Here is a 26824-nt window from a genome sequence, read left to right as displayed (position 1 = left end):
CCTTTATTATATGCTGCCTAAGTGAAGGACTGTGGCAGCCTGCCTTGTTTTAAACTTTACATTTATCAAGGCTGGATGGAGATGGAAATGTATGCCTACTAGCTGGAATTGCCTGGGGAACTATTACATCAGACGAAATGACAATGATTAAAATCTGCTTTTTCCTGCTCTAAACCTATTGAGCGACTGACACTTGCCTGTTAGGTTACCTACCCCCCCTCTAAACCACAACTTCACACCGTTAAGGGGAACGGTCTATTTTTTACTTTTGCCGGAAAAAAAATAACATAAGTTATTATATCTGTGCAGTCATAATTTCGGGAACAGGGGAGTATCACGTTTTCTTCCTTGAGAAAATTGCCTGGGCGAGAGAGTGGAGTTGAGCTAATTGTAGCCTAATCCTTGGCCCAGAGGCGCTTGGGCAGCCCGGAGCAAGAATTTTCTTTTTTAGCTCTGCTCTGTTATTTAGAGACGGATTATTGGCTTTCTTCTTCTCATAACAAACCACAGGGGCAGTTTCATTTAGGCAAAAAGGCAGACAAGAAGCTGAAATACGAAGCAGGATTTCAACAAGAGCGCACATTTTTTACGCGTATCCAAATAAGAGCTGAGAAGGGGAAGGAGATCATCTCATCTATGTTCAAGGTAAGGACGCTTCCTGTGCGCTTTGGTACAAAGAGCTTGGTGAGGACAAGTCGAGCCAGCCTTGCAATAGAGCCTTTAAAGCCACAGAGACCCTTTGCAACCAATCCATCCCAGCCACAACCTGGTGTTTTTTAAAAAGCAGTTTGGTGTGGGATACAGTGCAAAGAGTTGGCTTTTCCATACAGCGGTAGGTTCGTGCCGGAGCTGGATGGTGTTGTAGTTGTGCCAAACTCGGGGGCATTTGGAGAAAATATTTGAAATTTTGAGGGGACGCAGACAAGAGCTGGGACTGACCGCCGGCACGGATTTCCCCCGGACTCCCTACAATGTTTGAAACGGTAGGGTGACAATTAATATTACGGAATGCAATGATATTTTTACGCACGATAAAGGCTAGTAATACGAGTCTAGTTTTCTGAAAGTAGTCAGTCACTAAACTGGTAGGCTACTGAGAAGTACTTCAACAGGATTATACTGCTCGATCCGATGTGGTTTCCCATCTTCCCGTACAGACTGGACATGTTACACGTGTCGGCTTTATCAGTTAGGTTATGAATTAAACGTGCCGGGATAATGCTTTTATTGTACAGCAGGAATAAGACGCCATATTGAGCATTTGGTAGAATTAGGCTATTCCTGAGCACAGGCTTGTTCTGTTCATGTGGCGTGGGATGTTGAAAAAACCATAATAATGTTGCTGTGCTGTTTCCTATCCTACCGATCCTGTGGCCGTTTTATGACCATTTTAATTGTAGGCTATTAGGATTATCTTGTGGATGTCATAAAGCAATTGAGTGTGAAATAGGCTACCACGCTTGAATATGGCTAGTGGTGGGAAACACTAACGCAGCCAGTTTTGATGAGAAAGTTGATGCCATTACCGCTGCTGCTATTTTGTGGAGGAATTTATTATATTTCCCCCCGTTTCGCTCTCTCTCTCTCTGTGTGTGTGTGTGTGTGTGTGTGTGTGAGAGAGAGAGAGAGAGAGAGAGAGAGAGAGAGAGAGAGAGAGAGAATGTTTAAATTTATTGACTGATTGATGGATTGATTGGGAGAGAGAGGGGGGATTTCTATTTTTTTCCGTTTCATAGTGTGTGTCCGCGTGTGCAATGATTGATTTGATTGATTGATTGATTGGTTGATTGATTGGTCGGAGAGAGAGAGAGAGAGAGAGAGAGAGAGAGAGAGAGAGAGAGAGAGAGAGAGAGAGAGAGTATATTGGTTACTAGGGATGGGATAGCGGTGTTGCCCCAAACTTCTTAAGTCTTTCCAAGTTTTTCTTTGCCTGGGATTTGAAATGTAATCCCGTCATCCTGTGTGCGTATTAAACGAACATGATACTGCTGTGAGGCGGGCAACACCCTGGAAAACATTGCAGCCTCACTTTGCGCCCAAGGGCAGCTCGCTCGGAGCCAAGGGGCTGATGTGAACTGGACCCTGACAACGGCCCTCTGTTTACCAATCTCCACAACACCTCAGTACGATATGCGCTTCTGTTCTACCCGGAATGAAATGATTTCAAAGTCATAATTAAGACGATCCGCCAATCCTGCAGGAAGACTGGATTGTGTTTTTTTTCTGCCTATTTTAACCCCCAGTTGCACTCTAGATGCCCTGCGCAGTTCCACTTCTTCTGCCAGATTCTAAAGTTCTGTACTACACATTGTCTCGGTAAAGGCCTGTATTAATTTCCAGCCGAGGCCTGCAGGTGATATAGTGGGTGAACTGTGACCTCCAGTCGGCGATCACGAGGCAAACCACCAAGCAAAAATCAAGTACAGTTACAGAAAGGCATTCATTTATTTTCTTTCCCTTAAACGCCCCTGTCTTCACATAAGATAATCAATTTGATGCTATTGACTCTGATTTATACTATGAATTTACATTAGAAAGATTCAGGTCGTACTAACAGTGTGAAACTGAGGTTAGGGTTTACCTCCACTATGCCCGTTGGCCAGCAAATTACGCATCAGTGGCCTTGAGATACTCTTCACAGGGAAGTTGGCGAAATCAAGTGGTGATGTCATCTAAGTGAATTTAAAATAATTTCTCAAATTTCCAAGTGCACCAGTTCACCCTACATTATATCCGCTAATCACACTCTGACCCCGGAGTGCCCGAGACGAGCAGCATGGTCCCAATAAACTCCAGTATCCCAAATCACCCGTCAAACTGCTGCACCTCCCTAGTCCAGCAACTGTTATGGCTTGTGCTGTGATGTTATTTTTACTATTATTATTAGGCTATTTTCCTTCAGCTGATATTTAAAACAGGAGGCGTCTGGTATTGAGTCACAACATATCGTGAGTATTTCATAGTTTGACCTGCTAATCCGGGCAGTCGGCTGATGAGCTCCCAGTTGGTTCTCTTTGATTTATGTTCCTCTGCTCCGGATTATTATGCCGGTTCGCTGGATCCGGCTATAAATAAAGTTATTGCCTATGTGTCATAGCTTAATGGATAACATCCAGAACATAGAGTAGTCTTGTTATTGTTCATGAGGAGCGATCACCTTTTGGCGTGTGCGTGCGTGCGTGTGTGTTGTGTGTGTATGTGCTAAGAACAAAAGTTACAGGACCCCCCCACCACCACACACACACACACACACACACACCCCTCACCCCTCCGTATTTTCCTTGCGCTCAGATTGGTGCTTGGTGTGTCTGGGCGCATCACGTCTAACACATAAGGCGACCTTTAATTAGAATATTGCAGCAGCAGTTTGTTTTATTCCCCTGGAGGCTGACACCTAGCATTCCTCCCTCCCTCCCCCCCTCTCTCTCTCTCTCTCTCTGTTTCTGTCTCTCTATCTCTCTCTATCTCTCTCTCACCCCGGTTCTCTAATAAGCATCCTCCTATCCTCGCCTCCGGTGCTGCATGAAAAGATGCAAACATACTTAATTAGAGCGGTGGCAATAATTCCTAGGCTAAATATGCGACCAGACAGACATGGAAGTGATCTGATACGATTCAGAAAGGATACTATCTGCTCCCCTGTGTAGGATCACTTTTTTTTTTTAAATTGACTTCCATGGCTTTTCTATACACTTGCTTTCAGGAGGGAAGAAGCATGTCTCGGCTGTCTCTGACCCGGTCCCCGGTCTCTCCTCTGGCCACCCAAGGGATTCCTCTGCCGGCTCAGCTGACCAAGGCGAACGCCCCGGTCCACATTGATGTCGGGGGACACATGTACACCAGCAGCCTGGCGACCCTCACCAAGTACCCAGACTCAAGGTAAGCCCGTCCCCGCCTTTTACGCATGATGGAGTTTACTCAACTTATGTGTCCAAACGCTTTATTTAATTTCTAAATTATTTAGAATCATTATGGAGGGGATTTTGATTTGATATTTTCAAAAGAGAGCCTGGATTTGCATGTAATCTTTTTTGTTTAAAATGTAAAACAAATGATCATTAATTCATTGGATACAAATTATCACAAAATTTATCTCATCAATTTTTGAATGATTTTAAATTGGTTTACAGTTTAATATGCTAATGGTTTAATAGCTGTCAGACAAATAGTTTAATTCAGTTGTTACATTATTTGACTGGTGTCTGTCTTTGGAATTCAGTTTAGTTGGATGTGTGTTGTGACAAATCAATTAGCTGACTGGCATGTTCATGTTAGGGCGACCACACTGCAACTTTTCCTGCACTAATGAAGGAGACAGTTGCCCTGAAAAGCCACTAGTTTCATATCCATTCAAACAGAGGGAGAACGCTTCCCTTCCCTTCATCATTTCTACCATCTCTCAGATATAAAATAAACATTTTTGTTGCTTTTTTTTTGAATATTTAGTCATGATGATTCTATTTGTGTCTTAGATTATACCTTGATCTATGACACTGCTCATGTTTTCATCTCTTTTCACAAGATAGTTGTATTTGAAAATTCAGCTACTGCCAGGGCATCTTTCACATGTTATTTTAGGCATGTGTCTTATCTGGTGGTTTGTAGTGTGGACATGTTTGTGCCCCCTTCAAAAATTCTGCATGCACTACACGCCCTTTCACAGCCTTTTTTTTTCTTTTTCACTAGATCAGGGATGTAAGAAATCCTATGAGGAAAAACTGATGTAGGCGCCCCCATCCCATCATCAAAGTTTGTGTGTGACAGCTTCATTGGGACTAAATCTAATCAAACTCGAGCTTATTAGCATTCTACAGATTGATTGACTTGGCTATTTGAGGACAACCACTGACCATAATTAAATCTTTTAATTAGTCATTATCTGTGTTCAAATGAGGGGATTCATTCCTAGATGCTATATATCTATTTTTGGGGAAGAAAAAAAAATTCCTCCTGAAATTCTTCAGTTAATATTTAAAAAATACAGATAATTCAAATCTACAAAAACTAGTATTTTATAGGAGGACTCACATCTTTCATAGTAACCAATAATTTGTTTTACTTTGATGGCAGCAATCATTTTGTGAGAGAGGATGTCATTATTATTATCATTATTTTCATTATTATTTAGGATATATCTCATTTAGGAATTAAACTCTTGATATGTTCCACAGCTAAGATCAGCTTGTCATTCATGAGGCTTTGTGTAGACAGGAGCAGAGGGGGCGTGTGCCCTCTCAGATTTCATATCTAACATCTCTCAGACATAAAATCAACAGGGATGTTTTGTGTTGCCTTTCATTTGTAAGATTTAGTCATGATGATTCAGATTGTGTAAGAGATCACACCTTGGTAATCCACCCTCCCACTTTATTCACGTTTTTAGCTCCTTCCACAAATAAGTTGGCACCGACAGAGATAGCTGTATTTGAAAATGCAGCAAGTGCCAAGCTGGCAGTAACTATGCTATAATATCTATGTTCCCTATTGATTTGCATTGTGGACATGTTTGTCTGAATTTTTGCCCCCTCAAAAATTTGGGGTGCTCTCGGCCCCCCTGCTCCCTCCTATAATGTGTCATTCATTACGCTACAGTCTCAGATTTGGCATCAGCTGGCAGCGTCCCATGTGAGCCAAGGTAAACATACACCAGGTTGTTAGAAAAGCTGCCAAATTGGCTACAGGAAACAATCCACATAATCCCTTGGTAATAAACTCTTGATATTCATAAAGTCCGCTGACAGGAAATCCCTGACAACTGTCTCTGTTTTCTTTAGTCCTGACTAGAACTTGTCATGAGAAAAATAAGCTCATCCCGGGTAATGGTTTATTACTGTTTTTGTTATTGGGGCGATTTTCATTTATTTTTTTTTATTTTTTTTGTACAATCACATTGATCTGCCTCTGTGTTCCAGTGGGTTTATCTAGTGGTCAGGGCTTCAACAGGAGACAACTGCTTTATAGGAAGTGTTTCTACTGTGTCAAGGCTATTTGGATCCGGATGTGACTGAAGCTGTTGGAGCCAATCAAACCTGTTCGCCGATATCCATTTGCTTCAAGACATGTTAAAACACATCGCAGAAAGTTGTTCAAATCTAGGACTTGTTTTTTCCGTTTGATTGTCATTGCGTATTGTTAGGTTTTGTTTTTTTGGGGGGGTTTTTTGGATCTTTTTCACAGCCTCTCATTGACGTTACGCTTTACAAAGAAGTTATTCATAGGGCGACACATGCAGGCAGGGAACCACGCAAATGGAGCATGGAGTCATGTCAGAGCTCCCAAACAGTGTTTTTACAGTGAGAGTAAAGACTGGATACCAATGTGAATGTTGGTTGGAGCTCTCTCTCTCTCTCTCTCTCTCTCTCTCTCTCTCTGTAGCTTTTTCTCTTTCCTTTTCATTCCCTTTCTTTCCCTTTCTCTCTCTTTCACACTCTGTCCTTTGCTCTCTCTCTCTCTCTCTCTGTCTCTCTGTCTCTCTCTATTTCTTTCTCGCTCTCCCTCACACACACACACACACACACATAGCCTGCACTCCCTCTCCCTCCCTCTCTCTCTCTCCCAGCCTCCTCAGTGTACAGTTGGCCTCGGGGCTACACTTTCCACTGGAGCCAGTGGAAGGAGGAGCCCTTTTGTGTGAATTAGGATAATGGCTGACAGCAGAAAGCAAAACAATTACACTGGAATAGCCAGAGCGTATGCGGCGCTTAGGCCACGTCCGGTCGAGCAGGGCAGCCTGGCAAAACGGAAAACTTGACAACTAAAAGAAGAAGGTTAAAGAATTTTAAGTTGATGATTACTTTTAATAGATTGGGCCCTAAATAATGCAGCGTGCGAAGAGAAACTTAGTCTAGTAACTAATGTGTGGTTATTCATCTTCTTCTGTGCGGGCCATATTAAGGGACAGGGGTCATGAAACATTGATGCGCACTCTGTGTAGCTCTCAAAGAGGACAGTCTCAGTAGTCACTTGAACAGAAGCTGAGGAAATTAGGGGAAATGTTCCAGAGACAAGGAAACTATTTTGAAAGGACCTCTGGACATTTTTCTCTTTGAGGACGTGTCTGGTGCGTCCAGAGATGATAGATCTGCATTCGCTTCACGCTCATTACTCAGTATCAGTATTACCTACTGTAGGCTTAATTCACTATAATAAGCATCGCAAACACGGCGACATCATTTACTGTGTGAGCAAGTTTCACAAAATGCTGCATATACCGTCTCCCCTTTAGTTTTCATTTCATTTTGTTCTTGGGTCTCCTAGCTGTTCTAAAATCAGTCTTTAGCACGGCCTCGAGTGGCTTATTGCTTTAATAATATGGCAGTAACACACTTTTGTGATACAAAAAGAATTCAAATGTTCAATGAGTCTTTTAGTTTTAAACAATTATCATTAAATAATAGTCATAATTTAATGTTATTCTTGCACCAGTAAAATACAGAATATATAGTTCCAAATAGAGAATCTAGTTATATGGTTCCAATATAGTAGAGAAAATAGTTATATAGTTCCAATATAGTAAAGAATATAGTTTTTGAACAGCATATAAAAGGTGTGAGTGGAGATTTTTTGTTAGCATGTTAATATTTTAATTAACAGTTATGCGGTCACAGGTGTGCACTTATTGACTTTCTCAAACATTTTCATGTCATGGATGCCCAAATAGATAAACATTTGGCCCATTTGCTAAGATTTAGTCCCAGGGACCCATGTGGGGAGATTTTTGTTGCTGATGATTTAGCATTGAATTGTAGAACTGTAATTGGGGAGATAATAATGGTGAGAGCGAAACCCATAACTAGAACTATTATTCTTATCCATTCTATAAATGGCATAATTTCTAGTGAATTAAGCTATAGTGACATTAAACTATTCCTTGTTTTTAATGGGGACCCCTTTGTTTTTAATGGGGAACCTTCTCAAGGACCCCTGGGACCCCGTTTTGAGCACCTCCAGTTTATTGGGTATTTTCCAACGGCTCAGCAGGACTCAGCCAATCAGAACCGAGGACAGGGACTATCCTTCATATCCCCCCCCTCTCCGAAGGCTTCGTGTGCGGCCCTTGACGTCAGGTCTGGGTGTGTTTGTTTTGTGTCACGGCGAGCCGCTGGATGTGCTGCGTTCACTGAGCGTCCGTTAGAGCTACAGCTTCCAGAGAGCAGGCAGTCTTTCCTCAGTAAGAAGCAGCGATACCTGCACCGGGTCCTCCCACACCTCCAGCCACGACTCTGCCAGCGCTGAGCCGCTGGCCGGCTAGCTGCGGCGGAGCGAGGATGAGTCTGACATGTGTGGGTCTGCCAGATATTGCCCACCTACTTGCCCCGCTGCCTGCCCCCACTTGGCACCGCCGGGGTGGGAGATCTGAGCTGTTCCTGTCCTTGACAACCTCCTACACCCACTACCTCCCTCCCTCCCTCTCTCTCTCTCTCTCTCTCTCTCTCTGCCTTCCCTTCTCTATCTCTAGCTCTCTTTCTCTCCCTCTATAGCTCTGTCTCACTCTCCGTCTCTTCTTTGTACAGAGTAGCTTTTTCTCTCTCTCCCACTCTCGATCTCTCTCTGCCTTCCCTCCTCTCTGTTTCTTTCTCCCTCTCTATCGCGTCATACTCTCTGTATCTCTCTATGCAGCTCTCCCTCTTTCTCTCTCTCTGTCTCTCTCTCTCTCTGCCTCTTGATCTTGCTTACTCTCTGCCTTCCTCCTTCTTTCTGTCTGTTTTCATCTCAGTTTCTCTCTCTCTGTCTCTCGCCTTTGCCTTTCCTCCTCTTTCTCTCTTTTTTCTCTCTCTGTTTCTCCCTGTCTGTCTCCATGTCTTACTCACTGTCTCTCTATGTCCCCCCACCCCCCCCCCCCCCCCCTTCTCTCTTTCTGTCGTCCTATCTCTCTACCTGTTAAAAAAGCAGAATAAGGTGTGGGGGTCCATTTCTTTGGAGCTGAGGGCCCCCCAATCAGTGATTTTACCGAAAGGGAAAAAAAAAACAGAGGAGACCAAGGGAGAGAGAGGGAGAGAGAGAGAGAGAGAGAAGAGGGGGGTGGTAGAAGAGAGAGAAAGAAAAAGAAAAACAGGCAGCATTTTAATTGCTTTTTAAAAAAGTGGAGATGAAAAACAGAGTTAGCCTGGAGGGGTATGGTGAAATTCTAGCTGGAAGAATTGCAAGACCATATGAGAAAGGAACACCTCAGGCAAAACAGGGAGATGAGTATTGGTTTTTTATAAAGCATTTTGCATCGATTTCCAGAGAGAAAGGGAGTAAGGGAGAAGGAGAAGGATGGAGACGAAGAGAGAGAGAGAGAGAGAGAAAGAAAGAAAGAAAGAGACAGCGAGAGAGAGAGAGAAAGGATGGCAGGAAGGGAGAGAGGGAGGGAGAATCATCTTTGCTCTGCTTCTTTATACAGTCAACTCAAAGAGAAGAAACAGGACAAATATGACGTGATCGGTTTAGTACGCTAAGCCGACACATCAGGGTCAGAAGATATCTGATACATCCATTAAATACGAGCTCACGCGCCTCTACAAAGCACAGGATTGTAATGAAAATTCAGTCAAATTAGTCTCAGAATGAGACTGAAGCCAGCCCTGCTGTTTGTTCATTGACATTCCCATTGCGGCTCCCTTCCTATGTCTTGTAATAGAGTTTGACAATGCCAGTGCTGAGGCAGTGTGTGTGTGTGTCTGTGTGTGTGTGTGTGTGTGTGTGTGTGATCGTGCGCATTGGGTCTGCGATTTTCTTTGTCATACAACTTTTGTCAGCCGACCTAGAAGCTGTTACCGTGATTAAAGGGCTGATTACATCGGAATGATGATAATAACAGTAACGCCGTGCCCTGCCAAGAGCTGTTTCTGAGAAAGAGGATGGAAATGTGCAGTGAAACCGTTAAAGAGGTTACGTTCAACAGATTTGTTGCGTAAATCATTAGTATGACATATTTATACAGCACAGGCATTCCTGGTTTCTCTGCTGAGGGAGATACATGCAAATAGAGTCAAGTTTCGTTCCAAAATGAGATGTCAACCATCTGGGGGGAAAAAAGAGTGACACCTACTCTTACAAAATGATTGGTGACACACAATGAAAACAAATGATGGCACTTTACAGAACCATATTTAGTACTTTTAAGTTAAGTCTTTGGTTAACAAAATGGCAACATTTTTACAAACGGCATCCTCCATATTTTAGCGATACTGAATTATGAATTTCAGAAAATGATTTCATTTTTCAAAATGGATATTTAGCATTTCGGGAAATGAACAATTCAAATAGATACAGTGCGGGAGCCTAGATGAGATTTTTTGACCAGTGAGAGAGGGACCTGCGGGTGAGAGGCAGGAAAACCACACCAGCGATGGGAGAAATGAATATCTGTCCAAGTGTATCTCGAGGCACGGTGCCAACATGGTGTGATGAAAGCTTAAAGATAACAGCAATTTCCACTCTTTGCCTTGATGAGCCCCTGTAGCCAACTTCAACTAACTCCTTAATCTTGCGGCATGCCATTGGAAGGGGTTAACCATGGGACACGAGGCAGCAACAGGTGCCTTATTATGCCAGAGTCCCATCAATAGTTGGTAGAAGCTTAAAAAGCTACATGTAATTACTGTTTTTTTAAAATTCTAATTGGAAAACTAATTACTGTAAATTTGGAGAAATTTGGTTTTTGGTGTCCTAACTGTTATTTTCTTTTTAAGTTATTCTTCAGTCTCTCCTTTGCCTCCAAAAATGAAGCAAATAAAACCATGGCTTAATATGATGCGATAGGATGTCTTGGACAGTTAATGTGCATGTAATTCAGCATGACATATCAACACCGAGCAAAAAGTGAATGGGGTTTTCCCCACACAATGTAAACATAGTCTGTGACTACATTTCATACCGTGACACATTCTGTGATATTTCGATATTTCGTATTTTGTTTTTTCTGAAATGGATCATTGACACCAAGTGTACATTTCAAAAGGCCACCATATTTATTTCTGGGGTGACATTTCCACTAAGGTGGTAAGATCTCTCCACAACATGTATCAGAGATGAAGATTATGGATGGCCACATTTTCAGCCATGTTTATAAGACACTCGCCACATTGTATCAGAATCACTTCAATCACCAAGTACAATAAACCTACAGGTGGCATGGGACAATTGACATGCTACAAGGACCTATCAACAGGGCCTTACATACAAGACATGCTATGGACAGGAGACTTTGCATATCACTCCACATATTCAGCATTCAATATCTGCACATGTACATCCATGATTGATTAATTTATAGAACACTACCATAATAATAATAAGAATTCTGTTCATTAACTCATGTCTCTATACAGACAAAAGTAAGTCTGACAGCACTGACACACATGGCACAGAGACAATAGGATTTCCTCCACAGTGCAATGGGACAGTGCAGTTCAATAGATAGTAGAGTATACATACACATACAGTATGTGAGTCATATCAATATAGACGCTCAGTATTGAATATGTGCGTTCAAGCAGCATTGCATACAGTAGGTTGCAGCAGTGGATTACCCTTGTACAGATTTCCACATTCATAACACACTCACACTGTACAAGTAAAATATCTTTGTCCAGATGTCCTCTTAGCATATGTCGCCTTCCACAGTTTCATACCTCTGTTTCATTTTCGCCCTTCTGACAGATGGAATAATAGAGCTGTAAAGCTGAACTCATGCCATTAATTTCTGTAAGTACAAGCAGCGAGTGTGTGTGTTGTTGTAATCTCTCTGCAGAAGGGACACTTCAAACAGGTCTGGAATGGAGGAACTGTGCCTTAAGCCCCTTGTTTCAACCTGGGATGCTAATGCATTTCAAGCTTAGTGCTAATAAAATTGAAAAATAAATGGAGGGTAATTGTTTCATGCATTTGAAGGCAGCCGGCTCATTCCATTATGTGTGTGTCTGTGTGTGTGCGTGTGGCGGTGTGTACGTGTTTGCCTGCATTTGTGCACGGGCCTGCCTGTGCATGTGTGTGTGTGTGTGTGTGTGTGTGCGTGCGTGTGTATGTGTGTATTTCAATTTTCAGAATCAGTCGTCTGTTCAATGGCACCGAGCCCATCGTGTTGGACAGCTTGAAGCAGCACTACTTCATAGATCGGGACGGCGAGATATTCCGCTACATTCTCAGTTTCCTCAGGACCAGCAAACTGCTCCTTCCAGATGACTTCAAGGTATATGTCCGCACCATAACATACTGCATTGTGTGTCTTTGTGTTGTTGTTTTTTTTCAGCTTGCACAGTTTGAAGAAAATAATCCAAATGCTTGAGTATGGAAAGCCCTCTGCCAAGAGATGCAAGGCTCAATAGTATTGTGTAAAATCCCTTTTCTAATATTTGTTATATCTACTATCTGCCGTGGGTTTGATCCTTCCACTTCTTGCTGTCGGTTACTTGCAATACTGGCGATCTAGGAAAGCCTATTTACTCTGTCACTCTGGAGTATCAGCTAAGTTCCTGAATTGTAAAATGTAAATACGTCACCATTGAGAATAGGTTTGTATTTTGTATTGATGTTTACCTGGCTCTCAGGGGGCTGAGTGTTCTTCAGTCATGCTAGGAAATGCTCCCAACACCACAACAGAGCCACCAGAGCTGCTTTCACAATGCTTAATTTAGACTCGCCTTCCTCCCGTTCAGCACATCAATCACCTGTCGCATAAGCATAAGCAGTAATCAGGATGTTTTTTGGGGGGGGGAAGAAATATGGGAGAGAATCAGTTTGATGCGGAGCGCGGCGCGGCGGAGAGGTGAAAAGCCCCGGCTAACTGGAGCATGGCCCGGCGATGTGTGCCAAAGCCCAGAGCTGTTGTTTTTCACTGAGAGTGGTTTCTATAGAGGTGAGCCCAGGTGAAATAGCCTGCGCGCCCCTTTGCTCTCCCCTGCGCTCTGATGACTGGCTCCCACGCAGACAGAAAACCACAGAGTCTCACTGACAGTCGGGGTCTAGCTGGGAGAGCTGTGGCATGTTAGCGCAGTTGACAGGATACAGTGCAGACAGTAGTGTGGTATTTAGTCTCACTGAGAGGTGTGCAGGTGATGTGCACCGTGCGTCTGCTAATCAGGTTTAATACACACATATACACACACATGTTTTCTATCCATGTACACATATACTGTATGTCTGTGCATACACCCACACACACACACACACACACAGTTTGCTCTGTCTGGGCCATTGAACCTGCTTTGGCTCACATTAGACCATTGTGGCTGCACACACCTGGCTCCTGTTTCAGAGCGTGCATGAAAGAACTCCACTGCAAGTGAATGCACATATATTAGATCCATTATGGTATTATGTTAAATGACCCAATACCACATGTCCATGGCAACACAACAAACGGTGTCAGGCGTGGGATCAAATTACGCTTTGGATACTTGAAGAGAAGCATGAAAAAGCAATGAATAACAGGCTGGCAGGGGGAACACACACTCGTAGATTCCCATTCAAACCATGTATGTTTAGATTGCCAGTGAAGCGAATGTAAGCGTGTTTTGTAATTTTGATAACATGTCATGACATTAGCTGTGTGGACTTGAAGATACAGTATCTGTCTCTGTCCAGTCAGGAGACTGTAAAATGGTAAGAATGAATATTTTCTTAATGCTAGCAGCCATTAAAAGAGACTGATAGCATCACTAGCAGGTTAGCCGCACCAAGTATCCATGTGACCGTATGTAGCTCTGTCACGATTATTATATATTCTGCCTGAAACTCTTTCCTGTTCAAGGTTCTTATGCAGAGATATTATTTCCTAGGTGTATTCTACTGTTTCACTTCTATTCTACCTTAACTTGCATGACCTTTCCTGTGGGCTGGGGCGTGTTCGTCATTCTCTACAAGGGAACGAGGCGAGGCCAAGCTACTCAGAGCCGGGGGCAAACTCTCAGGGCTTTAGCAGTTAGTCTGAACGCGAGCCAGACCTCAAACAACAGAACATGACATGAAAGCCCTGCATTTTTTGGCAAATGATGGCCTGAGTCAGTACCGATTAGTTTTTTTCTGGGAGTCCTTCTCATTCAACGCCCCCCCCCCCCCCCCCCCCCCCCTCGCCCCAACCCCTTTCTGTGAAGTCTCGACAGTCCAATCAGGCACCAGGGTTGAGCAGAATGCATCGGACCTGATTGTTTCAACTCATTACGTTCCCCTCGCATAAGCCTCTGTTGATCTGCATACCTTTCAATTTGCGTGAAGTCGGAAAAAAAAATGCAAATACTGCGAGGCGGAATTGAGCATGTCCTTATCTGAACACAATCAGGCTTGCCGTCGCCCGAGGGCCGGGTCTGTTCTGCTGCTGGCAGCCACGGCGCTGTGTGTTTTGCTAAATCAATGTGAAAGTCTGAGCAGAATAGGAAAAGAAATTTTTCAGCCTACATCAGTGGAACAAAATATTCACTATTAATATCCTCCCTCGTCTCATTATTCAAACTACAATTAATCACAAGTGTGTAAGCAATGCTCAGTCAAATTTGGGGCATGGTTGTGAACCGTTAAGAGTTAGTGGTTTCTGTGTTGGTTTTATTCAGGCTTCAGCGTTGTGCTTTAAATCAATGGGGCTTTGTTTCTTCAGGTATCCACCATACTAAAAATAATGGGAAAGAGCTAATGGTTCTTTCTGGCAGAAATCCTCTATTGTATTTTTGGACTGCATATCAAATGAGAGTCGGCTGGATTTTTTCTTCAGTGGTTTGTTGAATCAACAACCTGTGAACCCCTACTTGTGCTGGTTTAGTTTACTGTTTTTGCTCCAAAACACAGGTCTTTATCAGTCTTTATCAGTCTTCCTGTCTGTCTCCGTCTCTCTCTCTTCTTCTCTCTCTGTTTCTGCCTCCCTCTCTGTCTCTCCCTCCCTCTGTCCTTCCCTGAGATGTTGCCTTGCCAGTGGGCGATCAGGTCGGATCATTATTTTGAAGCTCAAACGGGCTGTCTGGACACAGGATTGGGGGATGAATTGTCTCGTAGAGCTGGCAGCGGTAGCAGCGGCAGCAGCAGCGGCCAGGACGGAGCTGTTGGGCCTGTCTCCCTCTCATCCTCACCTCGGCGCTTAGGATTACTCTGTTGTTTTCTGCTGCTGCTCAGGATGACTAAAGTGCCTCGCAGACAGACCCCTGTTAAAAACATATCCATCCATGGCTTCAGACCTGTGAAGGATGAGGAGCTACACTTTGATACAGAGAGCCGCCTGAAGGGGAGCGTCTCGGTATGAGTTTTGTCAGCTGCAGCGAGAAGGCCAGGAGAGAGAGAGAGAGAGAGAGAGAGAGAGAGAGAGAGAGAGAGAGAAAGAAAAGAGAAAAAAGGACCCACTCCCCCTTTCACATTCTGTAATCTTAAATATTAGACCATCAGCTTAAGATGTGTTGCGTCACCGCTCCGTCCAGATGGGGTTGGATTTGGGTGCCGTTCACGCTCCCCAGATGAAGGCTTAGTTCACATGAAGGGTTAAACCAGTGAGGGGCTTTTAATGGCGAAAGAGTCTGACAGAAGCAGCAGGGTTAATGAATATACTGTTTGCTGCCATGCCCCGTCTCTGTACCCAGCAGTGGTCCGGAGAAGGGAAAGGAAAAAACTTTAGATCAGGGCTCCCTGGCGGCCGCAGCACCCAACACCCACAGCCAGTGATGATGCAGTCTATCTGAAACAGACTCTGTCTCCGCAGCACATTATCTCATTTTACTCGTGCATTTAGGCTTCCCACTGCACCAAGATGAGCAACTTCTCTCTTTACCCATTATATGTGTTATCAAAGGCATGATCACACAGCCTTTTGTAATGGTCTGATAAGCACTGTGGGTATAGCAACACATCAATGTCATGCGAAAGGTACCCTTTGGTTTTGTGGAGGAAGTGCATCAAGGGAAATTGAATTATCAAACTGATAACCGTATTCCGCCCTACCATAGCATACAGTAAAACAAACTGTAGCCAAGAGCTAAGAAACACAAACGTCATTTAAGAATAAACTACGAATGGCAGTGAGAGCGCACAAACTAAAAATGAATTAAGCTGTCATTCTTTGTCACTGCGAAACACTAATCTGAACACAGATTTATTAATTACTAATTGTTTTGCAGAAAGATTTGCAGCATTTAGGTGACATTTTACCTAATTAAATCTTGTTCTAATAGGAGCTCAACATTGGGCCACAAGCCGCATTAACATAAAATTGCCTCCATGTAAGGAATACATTAAAATCCTCCTTGGCTGATGATTGTCCTCATGTTCACTTGCACATATCTTTTCCTCACCTCCCGTCTGCCTCCAATAGCAAACCTCCTCCTCCCCAGTATTTTCTACGGTAGTGTTGAATGATGGTGCCATCTGGTCTTGTGGGAAATTAGAGGCAAGAGCGCAGGGGCAAATGGCCCCCAGCAAGCCCTGCCCAGGAGGGAGAGGCAGGCAATCTGCTGCAGACTGTCTGCACACAGGAATGCACCATCCCACTTCACTGGAGCCCTACTGACGGCCTCGCTGGAGTCAGCTCACTAAAACATGCTAAAGGCTAGCGCAGCTCTGCCAACAGCTACTGTGGAGGAGAACTGCAGCACTGGCTAGGCTTAGCTTAATGAGACTGTGGTCCTGCTGATGAGAGGCCGTCACAGATCTTTGTTTATTGTTCTTCTTTCCATAAGATGTATGACATGGTCACATGTGAGACAGTGGGCAGTTCTTAGTCTTGGTATTGACATTAGTATCTTCACAAGGACAAACAAAGGTCGACACATTTTACATTTACATTTTGGGCATTTAGCTGATGCTGTTATCCAGACTGACTTACTCTAAGCTTCAATTCCTAGATGACTGACATTACAAGCAACCAATAGTAAGTAGTGCAAGGGTCAAAGATATGGTGACATACCTTTGCACTCCTTAGTAATTAGTAGTTGCTTATATTGGACTGTAAAGACAAAGACCACTAGTGGTATCCGACACACGTATGAATGTGTTTTCTTATAAATATTCAGTGATATTTTAGGAACTTTACAGCATGTCCACCATATTACTCCCTGTATAATTAGGAATTTGTTCCTCCATGTATCCCTCTGCCACACAGACACATTCGTATTTCACTTGAAGGGTCAGAGTGCAGACGCAGCCTGGAACGGCACTGCTGGAGTAATTAGGGGTTCAGTGTCTTGCTCAAGGACACTTCGACATTGGCTGTTGTGGGGACTTGAGCCTGGCAACCAGTATACTCACTGCTCTCATGTTTATGTTTGAATCAGAATCGGGATCACTTCAATAGTCTTGTGCAATAAATGTGTAGGCCTCTGTAGGAATTTGTCGTGGTGACCTTGATGAGACATACAGACAACGTACAGAGATTCACAGTATAATACTGACACATGTTAACATACATGCAAACTCACTGCTCTGATCCCCATGATCGTCTGCCTGTGCAGGACTTCCACCTGCTGTACGAGGAGGCGCGCTATTACCAGCTGACGCCCATGATCAAGGAGCTGGAGCGCTGGAAGCAGGAGCGCGAGCAACGAAGGATGGCCCAGCCCTGCGACTGCCTGGTGGTGCGCGTCACGCCCGACCTGGGCGAGAGGATCGCCCTCAGCGGGGAGAAGGTCCTCATCGAAGAGATCTTCCCCGAGACCGGAGACGTCATGTGCAACTCGGTCAACGCCGGCTGGAACCAGGACCCAACGCACGTCATCCGCTTCCCCCTCAACGGCTACTGCAGGCTCAACTCCGTCCAGGTAAGACTCTGGAAAACCCGTCCTGTCTGTTGCAGTAATGCAGAGTTGGTAACTCTTTGCTTGAGGCGTTGCTTACAAGGTATTATAAGGCATCATAATCATGTTATGAGAGCATTATGATTATGTTATAATCATTATATGCCTAATGTAATATAGCAATAATACCTGAGATGGTGTCCTTTATTGTTATTATGGATACAACACTGATGCAGTCAACCTTTGGCAGCACCGAGGGAACCATGGTCATAGTACAGAATATCCTAGAGGGCACTATGGTTTTCCTTCAAAGTAGCATACATACATGAGAATACAAATAAGGAGAAAAAGAAAGATCACTAACAAGCTCCCTGGTTACCACAAGAGTTAGCATAGTTACCAATAAAGCATGGCTTGCTGTGTGTTATAGAAGTTATCAGCGTGGCTGGAACATGTCTCTAACGAATACACACAATGTGTAAAAACTATAGGGTTGAATACTTCGTTGGGCACCTATAACTTAAAGCGTATGCCGAACAGGTTCAGAAAATATTGCAATGCATGTCAAAACACATTATGCAATGCATGTAATTTTCAGATGTGATTATGATGCAAGAATATTGCACACACAGTTATAATACACTTATAATGCCACACACTGCACAAGTAAAGTGTTACCTAAGAATTATTATTTGATTTTTCAAAATAGATAGGTTTCAGTATGATTTTGGAATGAAACCATTATATGCATTTGTCTCCGCACTGTGGTTTTGCAGCTCTTTATGAAGTTGGATGTTTTTGGTATTGTAGGTGTTTTATGGCATCAATCCCATCTGTGAGGTTAGCCATAGGACACGGATTCCACTTTGAAACTTTGCTATGAGTCAGTCAACATGATTTGTGGCCTTGTAGACACCCTACATGTTGCCACAGTGGAGTTTTTTTGTTTTTTTTTACCTTTATCCAGGGAAGGATTTTGCTGAGCAGCACACTATTTTTCACCACCTCCCTTCAGCACATTCATACACACTTTCACTCCTGGGAGTCGCCCAGTACAACCACAGTCTTGATGGCCAATGTCCAGCTCCACTGGAACTATTGAGGTTTAGATGGTTTGCTGAAAGGTACATTGATGGGAGCTGTTGAGGGAGAGTGTTACTTATTCCCTTTCCCAGCCCAGATATTCCAAGCCAGTCTGGGGATTTGAACTGGTGACTTTCTGGTCACAAGCCAACTTCTGTAACCTTTAGGCTACCTGCATTGTTTGGCTTTATCCGCTGTGAAGTTAGCCGCAGACCACGGATTCCACCTTGAAACTTTGCTATAAAGTCAGTCAGCATGATTTGTGGCCCTGTAGTCATTCTGCATGTTGCCACAGTGGAGATGATAGTGCTTTGTCAGTATTAGAACTTAACACAGATAATAGCTACTCTGATGTAGCTGCAGTGACTTTGTCAAGAGATTTCCAGAGGTAATGGCAAGTCTGACAGGTGTACAGAGCGTCAGTATTTTCTCATTCTGTCTGAAGATTGTCTTTCACAGTGTTCTGGTGGCTGTGGCATGTGCCACACACTCGCATTGTTGTGGGTTTGAGTCTGACCTGTGTGCTTGGTAGCATTTCAACCCCCCCAACTTGTCACTGTACATATAGCACTGCGTATGGCATTGATCATCTCCAATACATTTGCTTTATACCAGGTTATACCAATTTCAACCAGGCAATCCCATTGAGATTAAGAATCTCCTTTTTTAAAACAGACCTGGCCAAACTGTCTAGTAAAGCAGAAACGCCTTAAAAAATAACTTTAAAAAAAATAGTCTTACAGTTGTTTTACCCAAAGAGGTCTATGAAAGGGAGGATGGGGGAAACATAACAGCCTCACACCACAGGCTCGCTGTAACACACTTCAGTGCCCATAGCCATGCGCAGGCCAACACGTAGAGGAGCCTTTCCCCCCCTCCAACACCCAGAGCGAGCCTCTCCCAGGCAGGCTAGCTTGCTCTGACACCTCCACCTCCCTCCTGCCAATGTGAGAGACCACCTCCAGGGAGGAGAGCTGAGCGAGCGGGACAAAGCACGTGTGGACTGCGGCCATGTTTTCTTGCGAAAAAATGAAAAAGAGGAATGGAAAGGGGGGGGAAATGATATGCATAATTTACGCTTTACTCCTTTTTAAGACACAGCTCCTTTTTTAAAAAGACTCCAATATAACACCGCTCAAGGCGATTGAAATACACGTATTGCATTTTTTAATACCATACTTACAATTTCTCAAACAGCCTAAACCGGTTTATACTTCTTTTATAGATTTTTAAATGACTTGCAATATAATTAATTGGCCGCATCAACTAACACAACATTTTCCCACACTGTTTACCAGCGAGACTGGTTATGGGTTGTGAGCGCATCAGACTAACATGGTCTGGGAGGACTGTGTTTTTTGTTTTTTTTTGCGGGTTCTTATTAAGGCTTGTTCCTCTGAAGGCGAGGTGAACTGAAATCCTCTATTCAGTGCGTGAAGGACCCAGTGCCTAGAGAAAGGGGAGCTGGCTCTTCAGGGCTTCCTGTTAGCAATGCCCCCATTAATGAAAGAAGGACACAGTAGGGCTCTGAAGGCCTTTTGTCTGACAATATGGCCTTTCTCGGATAAGGAGGTGTTGGTTGTGGCGGCAGGCTCTCTTGTTTTTTCTCAGGCTGGCCCCTTTAAGACACGCACACACACAAATTCTGTTGAGATAGACAGCAAATGCTTAAACATGCAATTCTGTAGACACATACACACACACGCACGCACATTCACAGGCACACACACACACCCCCACGCGCACATATGCATGCTCAGTGCAGGGCCCGGCTCATTGGGTCGATGTAGATGAGGACATAGGGAGCAGATGGAGGTGTTTTTTGGTGTAAGAGGAGATTTTTCTAAACAACTTACTCATCCTGTCCTCTCTCATTGTTGCGTGAAGGTATGAGAAGGTTAGGAAAATAATCCTCGTCTTACCCGCCAGACAATGAGCCTGTGATCTGATTTCAGTCCTGGACCCCAACCCAGGGGAACGCACACACAACCACACCCTGCCCACAGAGGAAGAACGAGGAGAGAAGGAGTGAGAGAGAGGGAGGGAGCAGGACAGATGGGAGAGATGCAGTGCTGTCTGGAAGAGGGTGCTTTTGTTTGGACCGATTTTTCGATGGGGTCTCAACAAGAAGGAGAACGTTATGAGGCAACCTTTAAATGCGGGCTATTTTCAATTTATCCCTTTATGCACGTCACTAGTGCAGAGAGGGCCTTTTAGTCTCGAATGCTTTTATCAGGGCTAAGGTAGCCGTCTTGCCCAAGGCTGGGAATTGCTAGACCTTCCGATACTTAGGCCACAATGAGATAATATGACATTTCTTGAAGCCTTACTGTACACTAAGCATAGCGATTTGAGACTGCAATGTTTTGCAATTTATTATTTAGTTTTTCTTTACTTAAATGCTATTAAAGGCTAAAATAATGGTCCTGAGGGTAGCAAAATGGTACGATTGGTTAAACGTCTGAGTAAAACAATCTTGCCCAATTACCAGATGAAATTCAAGGCATTTCAAGGATTCAATTTCCAGGATCTTTGTTTCCATTTCAAAAACATCAATTACCAGTATGTCATTGTGTTGTCTTCTATTCACAGCCTGCAAGTGCTAATAACATTATTAACATCGGTGTATTGATAGAATATCATGGAGGAAAGTATCACAGTATTGTATTAATTTGGCCCCTTCTACTGTAAGTCTTGCCTATTCAAATGTGAGACAGTGAGAATAAACAACCCCACCTTGGCGAGTGATTCTCCATGAAGTCATGAAAGGAATTTAGGGAATAATGCAAACCACCTGCGCTGTGATGTAGAGCCAGTGGAGAGAAATAGAGAGCAGCACAGGCACTTAGCAGAGGGAAAACATTTAGCCAAAGAGCCACAGAGGTGTACACATGCGCCTCCCAGAGCTGAAGCCGGGCCTGCTGCTCCATACATCAGCATGATGGAGCACTCAGATCAGGCCAGGCCCAATCCGTCCTTCATCAATGTGACAGCAGAGGCACTCGGAGAGAAGGGCCCCCTGTCCCCCTGCTGCCTGGGCAGCGAACGCAACACGTCGCAACACTCTCTTACATGTCACGCTGCCACTCCATCAATCCTGGAGCGGGTGGCAGAGAGAGAGCACAGCTCTTCAGAACAGAAAAGACCACACAAACTCCTCACTCATGGTCCTTTGTAGCTCAATGGTAGAGCAAGGCATTAACACTGCCAGGGTCAAGGCTAGGTCACACTAGATGATTGTTACACCGATTCATCTTGACTGTCAGGGTGACAGGTCTGGGAGTAGGGGGGGCATGATGGTCGCGTAGATTATCCTGTAGTGTAAACAGGCTAAAGACTGGAGACTTTGGCTTCCTAACGACTCCAGACCAGTCGGAGCCTGACAACAATTTTTCAAAGGTGATTGATTTCATCAGGCTGAGTCCGGTCGGTCTCTTGTAGTGTGAAGCGGTCCAAAACTCACCAAGACTGAAATCTGAGCCTGGCAACAGCCAACGGGAGTTTAGCTCAAGGGAAGGGAAGAAAAACAGAATGAACAGGACCAGAAGTCGTTACAATAACAACTTCCTCACACGTACACATTTTACATTAGAAGGTTCCCAACTTCACATTCTCCACTCTTGATAAGTTCTTACACAATTTTATTTGAAGGAATGAACAGAATGGCAATGCAGCTGGATCAATCCACATAAGTATGCAATTACAAATAAAGTGAAAGTGTCATACAAAATTCTTCATCAATGATATCCTTGTAATGTCACATCAAAATACATTTGTAATATAAATGTAACTTCTGTACCATGAAGGAAGAAACCATAGAACACCTGTTCTGTATTATTGCACTGAGCTGTCTGGATGAATGGGAATCGGGTAGTGTGTGATCTCTCGTCTTCATGTGTGTGACACCCCAGCTTTGCCCCATCGCCTAGCATGAACAGCCTCCGACAGGACTTAAAGCATTTACTCAAGACCAGTCTAGTAGTCATCTAGTCTAACGTATAGTTTGACCTAAACCTCAGCAGTTCCATTCCCTGTGTAGCTCAATGGGTGTAGAGCAAGGCATTACACTGCCAGGGTTAGTGGTTCCATTCCCACTAGGGCTACCCACACTAAAAATGTATACACTCATGGTACTTGGTACTATGGTACACAGCTACTCAATAATCTGCCTCAAATACTGTAAGAATATATTCCAGTGTGAATGTTTTTTTGTTGCTTGTCACTCCTAAACAAGGTGGCAGATGGCATAGAAAATTAGAAAGAGTTGGAGCAAATTGGTTGAGTGATCTGACAAGAGCTTTTCGGTGGCTGTTTTATGCCAGATGCTTGCGATAAGCAGAGGAGACGAGGCAGAGACTGCAGTTAGTGCTCCTTGTCACATATTAAAGACCATGCATAGTTAAACGAAAGCGGCCCCCCTAAGTGCAGCGCCCATCACGGTTGCTGTGTGTGTGTGTGTGTGTGTGTGTGTGTGTGTGTGTGTGTGTGTGATACCTGTCACTCAACCCTCAGCCCTGTGCCACGAGTGCCGGAGACTCAGACAGGAGCAAGTGTCTTCCAGCGCCTCCAGAGAGGCGATGTGAGTGTATGTGCACTCCGGTGGCCATCAATATTACATTGTGCTCCGGTTTCCAGCCCTGAGACTCATCCACTTTGATTCCTGCCTCGCCATCTTTGCCGCGTTCAAAATATACGATGCTGGGAGGTTAGCGGAGCGAGGTTGATGTATCCCCTGCTCATCCCCATGGCGACCCCAGATTGAGTGGCAGCTCTGCGAGATGGTTATATGCTGAACAGTGGATGTGTGTGTGTGTGTGTGTGTGTGTGTGTGTGTGTGTGTATGTGTTTGGGGGTTGGGGTTGGGGTAGGGGGGCAGATCCCTCTGCAGCCAAGTCAACCCTGCAACAGTGAGAATAGTTTAGTGTGTTACAAATGTATAAGGCTCACTGGGAATGAAGGGGGGTGAGGAGAAAGCAAAGCTTTCATTCAGCTTTCTGCTTCAATCACACAGGCAGGGAAAGACGAGAAGAAGAGCTGCCAGAGTTGAGGGGAAAACTAGTAAACTTCTGGTAAAGTGTCGACATATCTGCTGGACTCTTATGTTTTGATTTCCTGTTTTGAAAGCGCTGAGGGTAGTCCACCCGCCTCCAGCCTGATAGCAATAATACCCGACTCCGAGAAGGTTTTCTATACTGTGATTAGAAGTTGTGATGATGCAGCGAGTGCCATTGGCTTTACCAAAGTAACTGAAATCCCAACAAATAATGCTATTTTGGGTACTGTGGTTGCTATGCCAGTCACAAATGCATGTGTAATCTCTGAAAAGTTTTCTTCAGAGTAGTGTTCATACATAAGACTCAACAGGAGAAAGTAAGAGAGATTGCTAACCAGCTGTAATTCCATTTAACAGAAAGTCTGGCTTCATGGGAATTATCAGCATGGTTGGAACAAGACTTTAACCAATCAGATTGCTTGGCTGCGACCCACTGTATAATGGATTTTGTTATAGTTTCACTCAAGTGAGGCGGGAAAGTGAGCAGAGAAATCTGTGGAAGTATAGCATAAGCTGGGATTTGAAACCCTGCGGTCACAAGTATGTGAGTCACCAGGACATTTTTTAGCTTTTCAAGAGGGAGCGTTACTTTCCGTTGTCAGCCGGGATTCATTTTAGGACATCGTCCTGTGGACATTGAAACCTTTTGCTTGGATACATCTTAATTATTCAGTGTATTGTTTATGCCCCTCTGGCATTAATTCAGTGTGTCAAACTGGATGTGAAGTTTTTTTTACGGCTTCCAAGCGCTTATAGTCATTACAGTATCCTTGAATCAGTTACAACCATCTATAATAATATCCTTAAGTCTTTTGTGTTGTCATGCATTAATGATAAAAGTGTTTTCAGACTATCTTTATTGATCAGGCCATTCTCCTCTGTGACCAAATTCATTGCCGAACATGACAGAGTCCCACATGCGTTAAAAGATGATGGGGAAAAATGCAATGTGATGCAATGATCAAAGAGGGGAATGTAATATCATTTCCATAATCGTTAGGCTCCTCCATCGTCTGTCGTGGATTTGGGAGCGTTTGATGCTTGGGCAGGTCTCTTAATTAGCCATCCTCACCATCAGCTGTCTGCCGCCCCCTCTCTCTCTCGCAAATTACAGAGTTTGTCGTCGTCGTATGGCCAGAGGAAGAAAAGGGAGGGGGTAAGTTATCCAAGTGGTCCTTTCTGGTTACAAACAAAGCGCTGCCCCACATTTTAGTTTAATCAGGAGGCGGGGGTGTTGCAGTTTCAGGTCTGTTCAACAAGTTTGTGTGTGTATTTATGTGTGTGTGCGCTTGTATGCATGCATGTGGCGAGTGTGTGCGTCATGTGTGCATGTGTGAGTGTGTGCGTGTTTGTCCGGGTAAGCGCGCATGGCTTGCATGCACACGTGTCAAGCACGTGTGTGTGTGTATGTGTGTGTGTGATTTATCTGCTCCTCCGTGGTATGCTAATCCCCAGACAGGGGAGGCTGCAGCCCCTCGACCTGGAGGCCTAAACGCCCCACTTTAGCCCTCCAATGGGGCCCGCGCTCCTGTAATTAGAGAGGTCACTCTCTACTGTAAGTGTGTGTGCGTGTGTGTGTGTGTGTGTGTGTGTGTGTGTGAGAGAGTCTATGGGCAGCAGAAGAAACCGATCTATTTTGCGTGAACTTCTCTGGCTCAGTATCTGGCAGAAGGGGTTAGCCCTCGGCGAGACCTTTCATTTTCATGCACTGCACACTCTATTAAAAGGATGGGGGAATAAATAAATACACGGCACTCCTCGCACTGGGATTTAGATATACCCCCTCCAAATAAATACCCCACAAGGATTACGGCAGATGAGGAGACTAAGCGAATGCCAGAGTGCGTGCGTCCACGTGTGTGTTTGTGCATTCGGACTAGCGTGTGCGCATCAATGCTGAGTGATTAAAGCAGACCAGACTCGAAGGCTAGCGTTCATCCCTCCACCCCATCTCCCGTTCTCTCCCTGCAGCTCCGTTGCTCCGTCCTCACGCCGATCGCCCCGACTCTCTCTATCCTCATTCACCACACGTTGCTCTCTCCTCCGCTCGCAGACCTCACTTCTCCTCTCACCCTTGCCTCATTACTCAAATTAGGAGCCCTAGTAATCACCATGCTGAGCTCCACTCAGCTCCCTAACACACCTAACTCGCACTCCACTCTCCTCATCCCTTTGAGCTCATGCCCTCAGATCAGTAGCCCATCCAGCACGAGCGGCATGAATATTGCAGAGATGGTATGATGTCGGAGTGGCCTGCGGTTTGGTTCCATCGCTACGTGTGATTGGAGGGAGGGGAGGTTAATGACACATGCTCCATGTTGTGACTGATGGAGATCTGCAGTTGATGTAAGGCGGATGGATGGATGGATTGATGGTCATTAAAAATTGATAAGCAGGGCTGGGTATCGAAAAGCGATACGTATCCATTATCTGAGATATATTTGAATCTTCAACATGCTGGATTCTATTAGTGAGATAACAAAGTTTCCTATAGTTCATGGTTATTTTTATTGAGGAAACCAAGTGATTGTGGTCCGATTCTATTTGGAAAAGCAGAAGGATATACAATTTAAGCAGAAAATAACAAAATTGTGCTTACATTTAAGAAAGACAGGTATCATTGGAACCAGCATCTTCTATCGATAAAACTTCCCAGTTATACTTGTTGACAACGCGGCATTGTTAACCTCCTTCTCTTGCCTCCTCTCTCCCTCTCTCCTCCCTCTCCTCGCAGGTTCTGGAGCGTCTTTTCCAGAAGGGCTTCAGCGTGGCGGCGTCCTGCGGGGGCGGAGTGGACTCCTCCCAGTTCAGCGAGTACGTGCTGTGTCGCGAGGACCGGCGGAGTCTGTCCATCAACACGCCCATCAGGATAAAACAGGAGCCCCTGGACTAGAGCAGCACTCTGGGAGAGGGACTGTCCATGAGAGCGGCTCATAACACCCCCCCATCTCCCCCCTCATCTCCTTACCCATCCCGTCCTGCCTACGCCCGAACGGGGCAA

At 44.4% G+C, this 26824-nt stretch overlaps 1 protein-coding gene across 3 annotated transcripts; it reads left to right on the top strand.

The window, feature by feature from the left end:
• The first annotated feature begins 90 nt into the window (after positions 1-90).
• On the top strand, positions 91-26824 carry kctd15b (potassium channel tetramerization domain containing 15b). 3 transcript variants are annotated; one of them, XM_071897376.2, is made up of 5 exons: positions 91-645; positions 3704-3879; positions 12031-12175; positions 17406-17711; positions 26558-26824. In XM_071897376.2, exons 1-5 carry the CDS (start codon positions 637-639, stop codon positions 26714-26716), a joined length of 795 nt encoding a protein of 264 aa, XP_071753477.1. In that variant the 5' UTR covers positions 91-636; the 3' UTR covers positions 26717-26824. The 3 variants fall into 3 exon arrangements, with proteins under 3 accessions (XP_071753477.1, XP_071753476.1, XP_071753478.1); XM_071897375.2 differs by lacking the exon at positions 91-645 and adding an exon at positions 840-983; XM_071897377.2 differs by lacking the exon at positions 91-645 and having other exon boundaries at positions 3677-3879.

The sequence above is a fragment of the Centroberyx gerrardi genome, chromosome 1, assembly GCF_048128805.1.
Source record: "Centroberyx gerrardi isolate f3 chromosome 1, fCenGer3.hap1.cur.20231027, whole genome shotgun sequence".
NCBI lineage: Eukaryota > Metazoa > Chordata > Actinopteri > Beryciformes > Berycidae > Centroberyx > Centroberyx gerrardi.
This window is presented reverse-complemented; position numbering and strand designations above follow the sequence as displayed.

Excerpts from the sequence above, each read along its gene's own strand:
- kctd15b (XM_071897377.2), top strand. The coding sequence starts at position 3,677 with ATGGCTTTTCTATACACTTGCTTTCAGGAGGGAAGAAGCATGTCTCGG. Across the intron at positions 12,176-17,405 it reads TCCTTCCAGATGACTTCAAG|GACTTCCACCTGCTGTACGA; the intron begins GTATATGTCCGC and ends CTGCCTGTGCAG. Across the intron at positions 17,712-26,557 it reads GCAGGCTCAACTCCGTCCAG|GTTCTGGAGCGTCTTTTCCA; the intron begins GTAAGACTCTGG and ends CTCTCCTCGCAG.